This window comes from Rhea pennata, chromosome 2 (assembly GCF_028389875.1).
Source record: "Rhea pennata isolate bPtePen1 chromosome 2, bPtePen1.pri, whole genome shotgun sequence".
NCBI lineage: Eukaryota > Metazoa > Chordata > Aves > Rheiformes > Rheidae > Rhea > Rhea pennata.
Window position 1 is genome coordinate 72,888,980 of NC_084664.1, and position 17,615 is coordinate 72,906,594.

At 35.4% G+C, this 17,615-nt stretch overlaps 1 protein-coding gene across 1 annotated transcript in view; it reads right to left on the reverse strand.

Moving 5' to 3' along the window:
- The window catches only part of AHRR (aryl hydrocarbon receptor repressor), a 71,483-nt gene that overhangs the window by 6,562 nt on the left and 47,306 nt on the right, over positions 1-17,615 (reverse strand). The window contains exons 4-6 of the mRNA XM_062567963.1: positions 4,082-4,171; positions 2,460-2,589; positions 930-1,063 (exon numbers count right to left, since the gene is read on the reverse strand). Of these exons, the coding sequence (XP_062423947.1) occupies positions 930-1,063; positions 2,460-2,589; positions 4,082-4,171 (354 nt within the window). The remainder of the gene's footprint in view (positions 1-929; positions 1,064-2,459; positions 2,590-4,081; positions 4,172-17,615) is intronic.

Consider the following 17,615-nt stretch of genomic DNA (forward strand, 5'->3'; position numbering starts at 1 on the left):
GCTGCAGTTCTGTTTCTCTTGGCTTGCCTGGTTAAGAATGGAAGGATGCTAGCTGCTTTGTCAGGAGCTTCACAGAGATGTTCCCAGCTAAGAAAATAGTAGAGGGCAGAGTATTCAGGATAAATACAAACTTGCAACCTTTGCTGTGCCTGCAATGGCAAGTTAACAGCAAACTGTTTCCTTTCAGTGAAAAAATTACCTACTACAAGATGACCAGAGAAAACTCAGACCATTTGAGTTAGGCATTTTCAAGAGTTACAAGACTGAAGTAAGGATGCAGAAGTGACTAATTTGTACATATACTCAGATCTATAATCTTCCAGCAAATAAGCACTTAAGAGAGAAGTTGCGTTTTCCTTTCTCTTGCTATTTTGGGCTCTCATTTCTTTGCACATGTCTTATTTTGTCATAAGAAGAATCAGGATTGGACTTTATTATAATCAAATTGGGAAGTGATTTCTAGAAATAAGCCACTGCTCTTCTAGCAAGAATAATTAAGCAGTATATCAGAGACATTCCAATTCTGTATTTTATTATTAAAGAACTCTTTACAAAAGTGGAAAATCAATAATTATTTTTATTGTTCTTTAAAGTGAATACTTCATTTGTGCTTAAATGTTAATTGTGAAAATTGGCTGGCCTCCCCTGTGCTAGACAAAGTAGAAATGGAGGATAGATGCTATCCCAAAGAGCTTGAAACATGAAAGTTTCTTGATTCTTTCAAATTTAAATATTACAGCCTTTTTTTCTTCCATCATTCTTTATATGTAATCAATAAATATCTTTAGGTGTTTCTTGTTATTCAGCAAATAAAAAGTGTGTCTTCATGACTGTCTACAACATATATATTTATGTTCAAATATCTTTCATATGAAGTAATTTAAATTTGCATGTCATGATTACAGTTCTCTGTGTGAAATTATACTTACAAGGAAGCCAGAAGTACTGTCCAACAAGCACCGAACTCGACAAATGAAACAACGAGTTAAGAAGGAAGAATAATCTGTTGTCATGCTGTTGTTCTCTTGTGCTTTAAACAATTTACTGAGAATATATTCTTCTCCTATAAACAAAAATGGAAGCAATATATGTCAGATCACACTAAAAAAGAATGAATATTTATTGTATCTACTTGAACAAACTGTTATGGGAATTGCTAAAAATTATTTTATGGAAGGATGAATATTAAATCATGTAAACAAACCTGCACATGCTCTACCAAGAGAAAAAAAAGGAAGGCTCTATAATGTGATTCAGGTGAGTTTCTTCAGAAACTTTGACTTTTTTATTTCCTGAGTTTTTGTGATTTTTAATGATGGAAAACAGGATAACAGATGTTACTGCTTCTGAGATCAGAGATAATACATTAGAAAAAGGAACAAAATAAGAAAAAATGCTAATGCAAGAAAAAAAAAAACAAATTGACAGTGGCTCATTAGTTAATGTTCAGCTGTTGCCTCTGATTTTTGAAGAAGCATTTCCCAGTTTTGGACTACAGGTGCATAGCTTTTGAAATACTTATTTTCCAAAAGACACGCACAAGTTTTTGTACAGAAATATGAACTCAGAAAATGAAATTTTCTGCTGTGTATAACTTAGGACAAAAATTGCAAATGTTTATAACTTTTTATAATTTGAAATCATCATGCACATTTGTTCATTTGTTTTCTCTGCACTTCCTGCAAAATTTTGCAAAGTTGTTCAAGTTTCCATAAGTAATATAATGTAAAACACTCAAACTGTGAGAAATTCTACCAAAGTTACATGCTTGTGTTTCTCATGAGCTCATAAAGGCTACTGAAGGATTACTTGCAAGTTTTTCCCCATCTGGAAAACAAATCACTTCTTTATCTTCTAGTGAAATGCATAATTTTTGCTGTGATCAATAATTCTTTATAAAGTTAACATTTTCAATCCCATTGTATTTTCTGTAGTCATGATTCCAACTTTACACCTCTTATACAAAGGGGAAACTTTCTGCACATGTCTGCCTGCCATCCTAGGAAAATGCAGCCTCAGGGGAAAAAATATTGCTGAACCTACTTTTTCTTCTGAAATCTCCTAGCCACATAACTGTGCACAGGAAACAAATGGCAGAAAGTGATATCACCCTTGTTGTGTTGCACAGAAACTTGTTGCATGTTTTTTTTTCATGATTAAAAGAAAGACTAATGTCCTGATCAGTGTGAACGAAAGGTTGGCAGAATGAACACTGATGATCTTCATTCTGTGTGGATGATAAGAATATCCATAGGTACATTAGAGAAAAATAAACATCAACTTCCAAGCCATACCACACATTACTTTGTAAGTGTCAAGGATCAGGAAGAAACTTAATCTATGGGACAATAACTTTATAAATGGCCACTATGCAACTTTCCACTGAAGAATCTGACTTGATATGAAACAGAAATAAGAGTAGATGAAGTGTACGTCTGACTCTGTATAGTGATGCCTACCTGTTTCTGTCTGTAATTGCTGTCCAGACAACATCTGGGGAGGGTTCATGGCCCAGTGTAGTTGTCTACAGAAATCCTGGCGATCATCCACATGAATGTAATCATATATGTTTTGGTGCATTACATCAGTCTGAAACAATTTCAACAAGGAATGTTTAATCTGTAAGCTTAGTGGGGCAGAGACTTTATCTTTTGGTTGATACTTTCCTTAAAATAATGACTGGTGTAGGATACCTTTACAAAGCAAAGTTACTTCAGAGGCCCCTTTTTTCACATCTGCTTTTTGTCTTAACATCCTAAGATGATTATTTTTATTCTTAACTCTTGTAATGTGTGTGCATATGCAAATGTGAGTAATAAAAAAGTCCAACTAGCAGCTGGCTACTAATAGCGTCCCTCAGTGATTGATACTGGGACCAATATTGTTTAATGTCTTAACAGGTGATGGAATACAGTGCACTCTCAGGAAGTTTTCAAAGGGTACAAACTGGGGAGAGCAGCTGATATGTTAGAGAGCAAGACTGCTGTGCAGAGGGACTTTGACATGCTGTAAAAATGGGCTGACATGAATGGCCTCAAGAAGTTCATGAAGTGGACAAAAATGGGCCTCATGAAGTTCAACAAAGGCCAAATCCTGCATCTGAGATGGAATAAATCGATGCATGCTACAGGCTGGGAACCAACTGGGTATAAAGTCATTTTGCAAAAAAAGGCCTAGAAAACTAGGGGTGGGGAGGGGTAAGATATTGAATATGAGTGCATCCTTACAGCAAAGAAGACCAAACTTCTGCTGGGCTGTATTAGAAAAAGTATAGTCAGAAGGTTGAGGGATGTGGCTCTCTCTATTCTGTACTTATGAGATGCATCTGGAGTACTATATCTAGTTTGGGGCTCTCCAGGAAAAGAAAGATTTTAACATACTGGAATGAGTCAGGAGAGGGCTACCAACAAGGTTAGAGGCTGGAGCATGTGTTTTATCAGGGCTGGGGCATATGATTTATCCTGAGCAAAGAGAAGAATTTGGTTTGTTCAGCCATAAGAAGGCATTGGTGAGAATTTACTGCTGTCTGCGTCTACCTAATGAGAGGACATAGAGAAAACAAAGCCAGACTCTTCACAGAGGTGCACAGTGGAAGGCCAAGAGGCAAAAGGCAGAAGCAGGAGGCTGGTCTATATGACCTCCTGAGGTCCCTTCCCACTGTATCATTCTATGACTTTACAATATATATACTATATACAGGCAACTAGTCTACAATAGCAGCATTTTATACTAGAATTAAAAGGAAACATTTAGTTAAATCTTTTATTTATAATAGATTATGTTTCTATTAATTAAAGGTTTACAAAAGCAAATTGCTTCCTAGAACATTACAAGGAATTCATCTTCACCTGTCAGCTCAAAAAAAAAAAAAAAAAAAATACAGTTGGACACAGCATAATAAAATAACTTAATTTCAGTTACAATTCATGTCATGGCAGCAGTAGAAGGACATGGCAAAACAAAACAACACACAGTACTAGATTTTAGAGAGTCAGTTAACAGCAATAACTACAAGAAAGTCTTTACAAAGACAGTGTGCAGTGTGTCATTAAGCATTCTAAATATTTGTTAATATATTTACCTGATGAAAGCCTAGGTAGTCCACAATAGTTGATGATGCATAAAATATCATTCCATCTGCACTCACCACCAATGCAAAACCATTCAGTGACTAAGGAAGGGAAATAAAATAATTAAAAAGGTCATCAGAATTTAAAGAGTTAAATGGGTATACAATTTAATAATTTCACAAATGTTCTAGTCAGGTCTCTTTTAAAAATATTTCAGATATGAACATAAGACAAACATGGCCAGACCAGACTATGCCAAAGATCCACCCAGTTCCAGTATCCTGTCTCCAATAGTGAATCCCCAGGAAAGAGTGCAAGAAAAAAGACAAGAATGTGGTATTATTTTTCCAGAACATTCTTCCAGCCACCTACTATGCTAGTGCTTCCTTTGTCTTTATATTTTAGTAACATTTGCTGGATTTTTCTTCCATGACTTTATCCAATTGCATTTTGAAACCATATGAATTTTAATACCCCCAGCTCTTGCACCAATGAATTCCACAGATTGGTGTAAAGTAGAAGAACATGAAAGCATAGTAAAAACCTTTGTTCCTTCTGAGCCTGCTGCTTCCTAATGTTCATTTGAGACCTTTTAGTTATTTTACAGGAAGAGACAGTGAACAATTGATCCCCTTTTATGTTTTCTATAAGGAATAGATATGAAACAATTACACTGCATAGAAGATGGACATCACATTTTTCTGGAGGCATATATGAATTTTATGTAAATTTAGTAAAATAAGGTCATAAGTTTAGCAATTGGGCATGTACTCTACATTGACTCAGATTTTCAAATTTTTCTCAAGTGTGATACCAGTCTTCAAGACTCTATCTGAATGGCTAATCAGTTCAATAGAATCAGAGTTAGAGGTTATGAGGTGTTAAGTTTATAGAATATTATATTTTAATTGCAAAAGAAAAGAACAAATAGCATATCTATAGCCTTATTTTTGGTAATTCAGAATTAAATTGCTGGGATTTAAACAGTATAAATACTTTGAATCGTCTATGTGTTTTGCCAGAACTGTTTCCTCTCTTAAGAAGTCTCATTAGATAACAAACAAAGTTTTAATCCAATGTTTTGTATTAAAATTGTAACTTACGTACAATAACATACTACATGAATGTATTCCTATTCATAATATGAATATATAGAGCTATGGGGATATTGGTTGTAGTTTCTGTACCTTTGCAGAAATACTTTTTTTCTTCCCTAGAATGAAATAGTGGATAACAATCTGGAATGTGCTCTTTTTTCTTTTTACTTGAATAGTGGTTATGGTGACTAATTAAAATGTAATCAACATTTTGTTATCCTTTTTAACATTTGAAACAAACATTAATTCACATAAGTTCAATAGCAAGAGTCACCTACTTTTCTGCTGCTTTAATTTAAAACATTAAATTCCATAATAATTTCTTTGAATCTGTATGTATTGATACATATACATAATACAATAATCTCCAGCAAGAAAATTATGTGTTGTATTTTCCTTGTAGTAATGGCTTTGAAATTGCACTTTTATTTTAAAGTATGACTATTTTCTTAAGCTCTCATAAAATACATACATAGCATAGTTACATAAATGCAATAAACATAAAAATTAGGCAATGACTATTTCACTGATACAGACCAGTACTTAGTCAAGAAAACAGCTCAATTCAGTGTCACAGACTCAGTGAGGCAGGGAAAACAACAATAAAAATCTAAAATTGAAAGTATAGATTAAATTAAATATATTATATAAATATTAACATCCAGCAGACTGACTGATTTTGCCTATCTCCCCTTAAAAAAGATTCACTAACATATCTTCACTACCAGGAGGCTTGCATTCCAAAGGTAGATTAGATGATCCTTATATGTGATAGTTTTGAGATCTTTTCAGATTACAGTTTAAATAGTTGTTGATGAAATACTGTTTTATTATTATTATCCTTGTTTTACCTTTCACTCAATTTATGGTTCTAGTTTAATGTATATTAATCCTGAAGCACAATGACGGCAGATTTTCAATTGCACGGCTACTGGATACACTGACATATTTTTATGAGTTTGGTTCTCTTTGAGCTCCTAAATAAGAACCAAACTTTCAAGACTGCTTAAAGCCTGTTCCCACTGTGAAAATGGTGGGCAGAATTTCAGGACTTTAGTGTACAATAGCTGACCTCCTCAGAAGATTTGGCCCCAGTTATAAATGTAGAGCACCTTTGGAAACTTGACTCAGTGGGATCATATATGGCTAGGTGTGCTGTACATCACTGAACCTGTGAAATGGTGACTGGAGAAATCTAGTAATATGACTGCAGAGGCTCACCTATTTTCAGAAGAGGAGTTATAGCAACTGACTTAATCGAATCAATGCTAACCAGGAGTCAACTGTAAAAATAGTTAAGGGCAAACAGCATTCATTTGGCTTCAGGTCAGCCCAATAGATATAGGTCTGGCTTTGTTTTCTCTATGTCCTCTCATTAGGTAGACGCAGACAGCAGTAAATTCTCACCAATGCCTTCTTATGGCTGAACAAACCAAATTCTTCTCTTTTCAGAATAAATGTTATCTCTGACTAGGTGGATTAGTGTTCATGACTAGTTATCCCTGTCTACTATTCAAGCACAAATGGTTGTTGGACTGGTTCTGTCTTCTGTTGGAAATAATGCCCAAATTCATCCCAGCACCTTATCAAACATAAGAAATTGTGTCAAGATTTCTACATCTTCGCATCTGTGCTTTTTCATTGGGTTGAGAGCAGCCTCTGTGGATGGCATCTGTCATATCCAGTAACTAGTGGAGAGAAGAAAGCATTTTTGGCATCTTTTCTTCTTGGACTCTTCTTCACAGCAATGAAACAATCAGTGACGTGATACTAGTAATTGTATTACATTTTGCACATCTGGCAAGACTTTTAATTTGGACAGACTAAAAATTTCCACAAAGATAGCCATATAACATTTAAGGTGACTCCTGCTGTTAATGTGCATGTTCCAGTTTATCCTATATAACTGAGGGAGTTAGAAATTAAGAATAGTTTTTAAAAGTTCATTATGTATGGATGATTAATGTACCAAGCCATATGTGGGAGAACTTAGAAAATTACTGCAAGATCTGAATATGATCACAGAATCTTAGATAATGTCATACTGATAACATTAAAATGCACAAATGCACTTTCCATTGTGTTGCAGGCAAGCTGGGTTTTTTTAACAACTTTAGGAAACAGACAGGGGAGCACCTGACTTTGCCAAGTATGCTTTTTATAAATCAAGAAATAAATATACATATTCTACAATGAATCTTCTGCATCTAACATAATGGGTACATTGTCTAGGGACATGTCTAGGCCCCTAGGAGATCTATCTCTGCCTTTAAAATTTACAACTTGCTCGCTCACAACGGAACGTGGGCACAGTCACAGAGCTGGAGTAGGCTGGACCCAGGGCAGAGGTTTCTAAGAATGGGAAGGAAAAATGGGACCATGTGTATTTCTAAGCATTCAGAACAGTGGATTGGTAACAGTGGATACATCTGTGAGGCTGCAAGAAGTATTAAAGAAGGGTGGGAGAATCTGCTGCAAGAGGAGAGAAGTGGGTGAAAAGTTCAAGGAGCTATGTGTTTATGTTAAGCTAGAACTGAATATGGATTCAAGGAAGCTATGTACATGAAGAGAAATACAAACTTTCCCCCACTTCATTTTTGTTTTGTTTTCAAAATGCTGATGTCCTTTTCTCAGTTAAGATCTCTTAACCAAGAATCTCCTAGTTTTCATGACCCTAAGCACAAACATCTGATGCTCTGCCTTGCAGGCAGGAAGAACAAAATCCATTTCAGTGCAGCAACAACTTTCATGTAGCCACATGAAGCTATTTGGGATTAACAAAAATTCCATGTGTCTAAACCTCATTTTAGCTGGGTAACCTAAAATATGACAAGCTGGACATGGAGTCAAATTTTGTATCCAATGAGTCTAATCCAAGACTGCAAACGTTTCTGTTTTATCAGTATCACCCCAAAGCTCTGTACAGTATGAAACCTGACATCTGTAGCAGAGGACTCTGAACAGAGTCATAGCTGAGCTAAGAGATACACTTAGTGTATATAGTTGTGGGAAAGGAGGACAGCATTTGGCAGCACAGCTCTGGGACCCCAGAGCAGGGTGGTAATTATTGCAAATCAGTGTGCAAAGACCTCTTCTGAATTCACAAACAAACCTCTCCGGTATCATATAAAATTCCATATCAAGTCCTGCACAGTAACACTGCATAGGAATTTTCCATTATTTTGGCCAGAATCCTGATGATTTGTTATGCTGAATGGAAGACAAGAGACAGCTTCAGTCCATGAAAATGAAAGAAAAATTATCACATCTTTCTTATTTTAAGTTATGAGGTCTCATATTTAACAGGACAACCAAGTATTTGACCTCATGATTTTAAGTGTCTTCAGTTTCTGAAATAAAATTCTAGCCCTGAGCTTTCCCTCATTACTAGTATATGGGAGACTGTACCGGTGTGCTGTGTCAGAACTACAGCAGCAATTTGCATGGATTACCACCCTAGAGAAGGAAAAGGGGAAGAAAAGATGAGGTTATGGACCAGCTTTATACCTGCACAGCTCAAATATCATAACATAAGCACCTGAGCCAGGGAATAAAATTCTGTGTAGTGCCTGTTGCAGCTCTGTAAAGCTCATGTCTGCCTAAGCCAAAGAGAGGATAGCACAGAGAAGCAGAGTCCTATTTTAGCCTATTCCATTATGTAGGAATACTGAAAAGCCTAAACTAGGGTTCTTGGATTTAGGGCAAAATAACCTAACTTCACAGCTCAGTGTCTACATTTTCATTGAATATGACTAATGTGTTTTACCAATAAAAGTCTACTTTACATCATATGACATTTTTTAGCAATTTGTTAAGAATTTATGCATGCACACACATACACACACAAATATTTTACTGTGGACATTAGAACTTTTGCAATCAAAAACAACTCTAGTTTCTAATTTGTAAAACTACACAGTTGTAAACTGTCATTTGGTAAACCATATGGATTCAATGACAGACGGAATTTCTAATCCAGGATAATAGCTGAAACATGTGAGACAGACTTAAGTATGCATTGTGAACATCTGTTTGTTTATATTTGGCTTTTTAAAAACACTTACATGGGTTTGCTACATTGTATTTTAAAAATGAAATCTTTTTTCTTTCCTCCTTTTTTTTTTTTTCTTTTCTTTTTCCCCAAATGGAAAGAAAGAATTTGGCACCAGACAGGAGTCTGTATTCTTTTGAAAAACATGTACATCCAATTATGTACTCATGAAAAGCTGCACCTGCTACTGAAACAAAAAACAATTAATCTGTCAGTTCAAAGAAAGTACAACATTATTCTGGTGCCCACAGTAGCTGTAAGATGAAAGTTATCAGTTCCTTCCCTTAAGTTTTAGAAATATTATTAATAAAAAAATTCTCTTTGGAAAAGAAAGCAAATATTTTGAGGAAGATAGGACTTCCTTTGGCAAGGTCCTTTATATATCCTGATATTTTTAATGGTCCCATAGCAAAAAATCAGCCAGTAAATACTTCAAAGATACTTTGGTCAAGGTCACGGCATAGTAAAAATAAGAAAAAAAAAAAAAAAAAAAAGATGAAGAAGAAGAAGAACAAGTTCCAAGCCACATTTCTCTTATTACTCTTCCTTGAAATAAAGGAAAATTCACAAGCATTAGCTCTCCAGAGACCATGTTACTATGGTTACTAAAGTACAACAGTCCAGGCCTGCAGCCATGCCTTGCTTTGAACAGATTTTCAAGTCACGCAACTTGGTACTAAATTTCCAGGGTCAGCTGGCTTGCTTACAGTTTATCTGAAACAGTTTCATTTAATAATGTATTCTTGGGTTTTGCATCCTATGCAGGATGGGGCCATTTTCTGGTGATTTAAACAAGTAGCTATTTAAAGACTCTGGAAATGACATACTCATTCTTGTCTCTCTTCCATACAGATATCTTACGAATATTAGGAGGAAAATGCAGATAGTTAATGTATCTTTTGTATTTAACTGTATTGTTTAATGAATCAGTATTTCCTTTCATTGGTGTTTTTAGGACTCACAATTACCCTTCTCAAAAATCACTCTGGAATCCCTAAGATTCTCTTTATAAACCAACAACAACAACAACAAAAAAAAAAAAAAAAAAGGAAACTTTTCCTGAAATAAAATTGAGCATAAAAGACCATTCACAAATATTGCATCTAGTGACATCAGAATATAGCCTTTGCTCAACAAATACAGTTTCTTAGCCCTCCAGACTCTTATGTATTTATTCTGTATCTACAAAACAACCTCAAAGGAATATTTGTGTGAGTAAGTGCTGTTCAGTACAAGGGAGAAGTGGCAAAATTGTTACTAGCATTCAGTTTTGATTAAAGACTTGCAGGTACTGGTTAGTTTTTAGGAAAAAGAAGTCACACAGCAAACAAATTTCTACCATTTGAGCCAATTGTGGAAGTAAATCCTACGGGCTGAAGCCTACAGACATGGGTTTCTGTGAGAAACTTTTTCAGAGGGAAAATGTTAGATCAGATTGTTTTTCACAGATAGTTTTATGCAAGACGTGGAAATAATGAAAATAAACGTGAATTTGCTGTGGCAAATGTTTCTTTTCAAATACAAAGAAGTATGTACATACGATCATTAAACATCTTTCATTCTTGTTGTCCCAGATAAAACTACATTCACATTCCTTTCTGTCTGCCTAGGTTGGACATCACTGCAGGGTCCTCAAAGACAAAACTGAAATTTATAATCTAGTGCTGTGTTACTCAGAACAAGGTCAGGCAAAAATTGCAAAGCATCATTTACATCCTAGGAAGATTTTGAACTCTGGCCCTCACATTTACTATTGGATGGGACAGCTGTGCCATCTTAAAAGCAGGGAAGATCACGAGCATTTCAGTTTGTAAATTGCTTATTTAATAATAAGTTTCTTATTTAATAATATTTAATAATATTATTATTAATTATTTAATAATAAGTTTCTCATTACTCCATTCCTCACTATCACATCACTATAACAGAGGAATTAGACCAACTTTAGAGATACTTGCTTATACATATGCCTCAGTCTAATGAGGGAGCTGGATCCTCAAGAGGCAGCAGACAAAATCAGCCTCACAGAAGTCAGTTAGAAAAAATATAAGCTACTGGGCTCTGGTAATTGGGAGCTATATACTTTCAAGAAAACACAGTAGCTCCCTGGAGAATGAGACTGTAATGTGTGAGCACATGTAAATGCATTTCAGAACATGGTAATATCCTTGATATCCTCTGATTTCATTTTCAAGAAATAATCATAGTCATCCTTGATTCCTTGTATCAAGGATATCATTTTGATATCCTTGATACATATTAAGTACTGGACAAAACCAAGAACAAATTTACTTTTAGAGTTATTCTGATGGCATGGTGCACAACTGTAAACATAGTTTTTCCTTTCTTACACTTTCCTTCCAAGCTAAGGTTTTTTTAACTAAGCTTGCTTGGTCTGTGTCAAATTCCTGGGATAGGGCCTGTCTTCTTATTATATGTATTAGCTGCTGGCCTCCAATGGGGTCAGGCCCTCAAAAACAATCACTCTGCTAAAGATGGCCTTGAGAAACAAGAGATATATGTATGCTGGTCTGAAGTATCATTTGACTTTGTATTTGCAGAAAGATAATATAGTACATTCCAGAAATAGACATATGCCAACTGAAACCAATTGTTTTTACAAGTACTAAACACTGAAAATTAGAATACAGACTATGCTGTGTGCTTCCAGAGCAGAGCAATACTAATAACTAATACCTTAAAGACAGATTAAGACAAGTTTTTTATCTATTGTTCAAAGGTAAATTCATAGGTGACACCAAGTAACACAGTATAAATTTGTTACATCGCATGCTTGTATAGAAAAAATTATTAATATCAAAAATGTTTTTGGCAAGGTTTGGGGGATTTTTCATATCTAATTGTGAAAAACCATGATTTTTTTCTTCATGTTAACAATTAAGGTTTTGTATGGGAAGTGAGCATAGGAATATTACCTGAGAGTAATGACATTAAAAAAGGAAAGGGGACTATTTAAAGTAATCTAAATCTGCATTTCAAAGTATGAATTCTAGGATTTTCAGACAAAAAACACATTTTATTTATTAATACATACATATATGTATGATTACTGCATATGCTAATGAGTACTAGGGAGAGTAAGACATCATTTACAAAAGCAATTATGATAAAAGGATACTAAAATCTGATGTAATTTTGCATATCTTTTTCATTGAGCCTCCTCATTAATCATGATGTTGAATATAAAAATTAATGTGTGCTCTTCCAGCAATGGAACCCTACTTTCACAAATACTGTGCCCTAGACTACACCTGGAAATAGAAACAACCTTTACAGTGATTCATACAGTTTCAGGTTTCATTTCCTCAAAAGCAGATGTTATATTCAGAGATGACAGCAGAGCTGGGGCCAAACTATTTTCAGTGCAAGTTTAGCTCTCATTATTTCTGAGTTCTGCAACTGATTTTGGCATTTCAGTCTTCTCTTCAACACTTTCAATATAGAACATGCAAGCCTGATTAATTCCACTTGAGAAGATTCAAAATAAAGCATTAATTGTTCACTACTCTGCACTTGTGATAACATTCAGTTAGGTAACCTTTGTACAATTTCTACAAATGTAGAAAGATTACCCATTATTTTCCACTGAAACAATAACTTACCGAAAAGTCTTGAATATTTGTTCAATGTGTTGACAATTAGACATATGAAATCCTTATCTTGCATGAATCCGCTTTATAGATTATTACTTTGCCTTACTGAGAAGGTAGATAGGCTGAAGCTCTTCAGCTTTCCTTAGCTGAGAATGATGAATATATTAGAAGCAAATGTCAGCTAGAAACTAATTTATAATTTCACTCAGTTTAGGTTGTAAAATGTGAATTACCTATGAATGTAGCCATCATTTTAAGCATCTATTTATTCTTTTTATTTTTACATCATTTTACCATCTTAAAAAATAGGACATTTCCCCAAAATAAAACATTCCCTAAGAAACTTGCATGAAAAGAACAGTGAATTATGATTGACTTAGTTACTTGAATGCAAGTAGACCAATTCTAGTAGCAGATTACATCTCAGTGGATCTATATGATGGTGCTTGAATATATATTGAATATTGATTGGAGAGTATACTTGCGAAGGATTAGTTGTGAAGTTAGCGGGGAGAAAAAGCTAATTTAGTTTAAACAGGAGAATACGTTTTGTTGCAGAGGAAGTCATGTGGTATTTGAATTGTTTCCAGAGGCACTGAAACAGCATGAACAGAAAGAGAGGAAGCAGTTGCAAAAAGTAAGCTAGGGTGGAGTTTGCGATAATGAAGAATCTGCAGATAAGAGCAGGAGAGCAATAATGATCTTAAATTCAAATTCACATCTGGTCTATGTTCCTATCTTATTGATTATTTATGTATAACAGTACTAATTAACAGCTTCTCCATTCACCAGTACACCTAAAATTCTCAGCTAGGCTGAGATGTTTTATATCACATCTGAAACATTGCCACATTTCTCTCTGCCTTGCCAAATGGAAGCTGACTTTTCTGAAACCAATCTAAAACACTGACAATACTGACTATCTCTCCTCTCTGCATATCTGGGCTGGCTGTTGGTTCCCCCTTCTCTATCACATTAAACATAAGCTGCTTACCCTGATTTTCAATCAATTCACAGCCTGTTCCTTCCTCAATTATAATCTCTCATTCAATGCTGCAGAAGCTGAGTACTGACTCTGATCTGTCCACTATGATATTCTCTATTGCTCATACGCAAGATTTGAAAACAAGCACTTAATCATGTCTCCCACATTTCTGAAAGGTTCCCTACAGGGAACCTGCAAATGTACCTCATTTTTGTCCCTCAAATTCCTCCTTAAAACTCATACAAAAGTCCTGAAAAAGGTCAAGCTGCTCATACACTATGACTACTGATATCATGGTTACCAATTTGTCTCATTATTTCCACAAACTCTGTTGTCTGTTGGAATGCATCTGTCATCTCATCTTGTACTTAGATTGTAAGATCTGGAGGAAAGGGACGGCATCTTTTTCTTTTGTTCTGGTACACTGTCAAAGCTAATGATGCTGTAGCCTGTAACTAAGAATCTTAAGCATCTTGGCAACATCATGATCATTACAATAGTAACAGTAGTAGTAAGGAATAGAGTAGAGATCAAATGGTATTCAGAGATCACAAACTTTTCTGTTTAGATTTGTTTGAAAAGAAAAGGGAAAAAGTGAGAACATTAGCTATTTGTTTAAAGGGCAGCAGAAAGGATATTTTTGCACACAGCTGTTCCAATGCCAAATTTCAAGTCTGGATTTTAAAAATATGCCTATTTGCAAAGCAAAAACAAAAAAAGACCAGGACCTCTGAAAAGTTCCTTTGTGTTTGGCCTGCCCTGCCAAGAAAAAAGTGAATGTGTACATGTGATAAAGACGGTAAGTAACTCTTGATCCTATTTATGGCTCTTTTTTTCATGGATATACTTTCTGACTTGGGATGACTTATCCCAAGTGACTAATGTCAGATTAGAAGATGTCATCTGAAATACTGGGAGAATGTTCATGTTTGAAAACTAAGGAAAGCAAGAGATATTTGGGTAACTTTTAAAAGTTGTATTAATTGCAAAAGTAAATGCCACGAGACTATGATCTCTTTGTAAGAACTTCCTATCTTAATGGGCATATTTTAAATCAATTGATTACAAGGTAAAGCACTGTGTGCTTTTCTCTCTTTTGTGTTCTAACATGATTCACTTCAGAAGGACCATGCTAAGAAAGTCACCATTGCTGGAAGCTGAAAAGGAACTCACGACTGGAACAAAACAAAAAGTCCTTTTCTATCAGCTTTTGATTTCAGAAGTCTGTGCCTTGATCATAGCCCCCTATAACAATCATGCACTTTTGTCTGACTCTTGATTTTCCTTTTCAAGTTTAAATTAAAAAATAACAGGAAGAGCAGGAAGAGCAAAATCTCTTGCTCTCAGACTGAAATTCAAGCTAGAATACCTTTTCAAGAGCACAGTTTTATCAAGAACTGTGTGATTACATAAATTTTGGAAGCAGGAAGTGAAATTACACTAACAAGTTTTAAAAAATTACAGGAAGCCAAGTAGGAAAAAGGTTTCCTATGTTGTTTCCTTATGTAGAGTGAAGGACAGCACCAATAGGATGTTTTCTAATGTATCATCTTCCAACTCCCCTGGAATGAAACTTGAACTTTAGTTCAAACAGTTAGTAGAGGCCACCTGGAAACACCTTTCAGTGCTAAAATGTGCACATACACATCTCTCTTCAAAGTAACTCCCATAAATCTTACTATTTGAAGCCACTTTTAAAGTAACTGCATAATGTTAAGTAATATGCTTCAGGTTTGCATTGCATCAAATCCTGAATCCTTTACTTAGAAATGCTCACTGACTTTTCCTGGTTTTGCATAAGAAGACTCAGGCTCTATCTGGTATTAAAGCTAATGAAAAAAACCCTTATTGCCTTCAGTGGGAACTACTGAGCCTGACCCCAAAATTCCTCTTCACAATAGTATCCAAACCCATGATATAGAATTTAAAAAAATAAAAATACATAAAAGACTTAACAGGTGTGATCTATCATGTTTGTTACATATCAAGTCATTCATCTGCCAAATGATAGAACAAAAGTATCCCTACAAAACGTAGAAGCTCAGTTTGAAAAATCTGTCTTCAAATGACTAAGTGCACAATACAATGGAACTGGGATTACTGATACCAGTGAAGAAATCTAAGTGCAGCACTATCAGGCTAGCTTTCACTGTTTCTTTCTACTTTTGAAGAGAGGCCTAATTTTGAAGATCTTTTTTTAGTAATAGGGTATATGCTTATGATTTTAAGATGATTTTAAAGATGCCATGCATGCAAGTAAGGTGTAATCACAGTAATGTTTAGTAAAGACTATCTAGACTTTGTTAGTTAATATATGAAATGTCAATAATTTGCTGCTTCTGTTATTGGTGAAAATTAAGAAGTCTGTCCCGTGTCTGTGAGAACAAACAACTGAAGTCTCTTTGATATGAACATTCAGCAGTCCGCGGCTAAGCATGTACACTGAATGCACATTTCTCCAGGACCTAGTGTCCTGACATGCAAAAAAGAATAAAGATTAGAGCCGTTATCACCAGAGCTCCAGAACAATGGAGTAGGCTGCAAAACCAGGGAGGTGCAGATGCTCTAATTCAAAAAGCAGGTGATTTAGGCATCAGTAGAATGCCACGTAGACTTTTGTAAGGGAGCCTGTTATCATTCTAAAATACGTAGAAAAAAAATAATTGAAGTGTTCTTTTTTAATTTTTTAGTCTAGATGTGTTGAGCCTGCACAGTCACTCTTCTAGGATACAATTCAAATTACTCCTGAAAGGTCCTTGCATTTTTTGCTGCCACACTTGGGTTTTATAGTGAAGTAGTAATCATATAGTTCCTATTTCATTTTATTAGGAAAAGGTAACACAAGCATGGAAATAGCTATCATTGCTCAGGAAGAGCAAACCTACAGTATTGAATAATAAATACCAGGATAGTGTGATGACTGCTATCTTCACAAAAACCATAAAGAATAACATGAGACAAAGCCACTGAAATGTGATTCTTGTGCCCTAAAGCCTTAAGAGTGGAGGACTCATAATGGAAATCTGTCTAGGAATTGGGAGAAGAGTGGGCTGGAACATCCTGAAAACAAAATGGACCTTCCCTGAAGAAGCATGAATGGCTGGGGAATAAACTGCCTAAATAGGTGAGGTCTGGCCCTTATCAGTATTCATCAGAGAGATGGGGCATGACAGAACTAGCCAGTCTTATTCTATCACTGTCTGTTTGGGGGCTGCCTAGACCATTCAGACTTCATGTATAATGAAAATAAATTTGTCACATTTTGAACATAAAACACTATTTTCACACCTGAAAAGAATTACATCCAGTAAATCTGGAGACAGAGATACCATAAATTCTATGCTGCAGCCTATAGCAGTGGAAGAGAAGAGCACCAGATGAGACAAAGAAGAAAGAGAAGAAACACCACCAAGATGTCTCCTTCAGTAGCAAGGACTAAGACAGAAACTTGAACATCAGTGATTCTTCTATAACAAGCAAAAGAACTGCAAAAGCAGCTGTGAGATGGCCAATAAAGTTAAAGTGACAATGTTGACAGGATGGTGGCTAACAGATAGGTGATGACTACGCAAGAAGCAGTGTCAGTGATGATAAAGGATGAGGCCTCCATCTGACTGCACATCACTGAAAAAAAAGAAGATCCAGAGAAAGCCTCCCTCTCAACAAAGGAGCAGCTGGGATAGTATAACACATGGAAAACACACATCCCTTTGGGATGAGACATGAACTGCACATCAGTCTGGACTCTGAGTTTGTACAGATTGTGAATGCAGCATAGCTGGAGGGAAGAATAAGAAG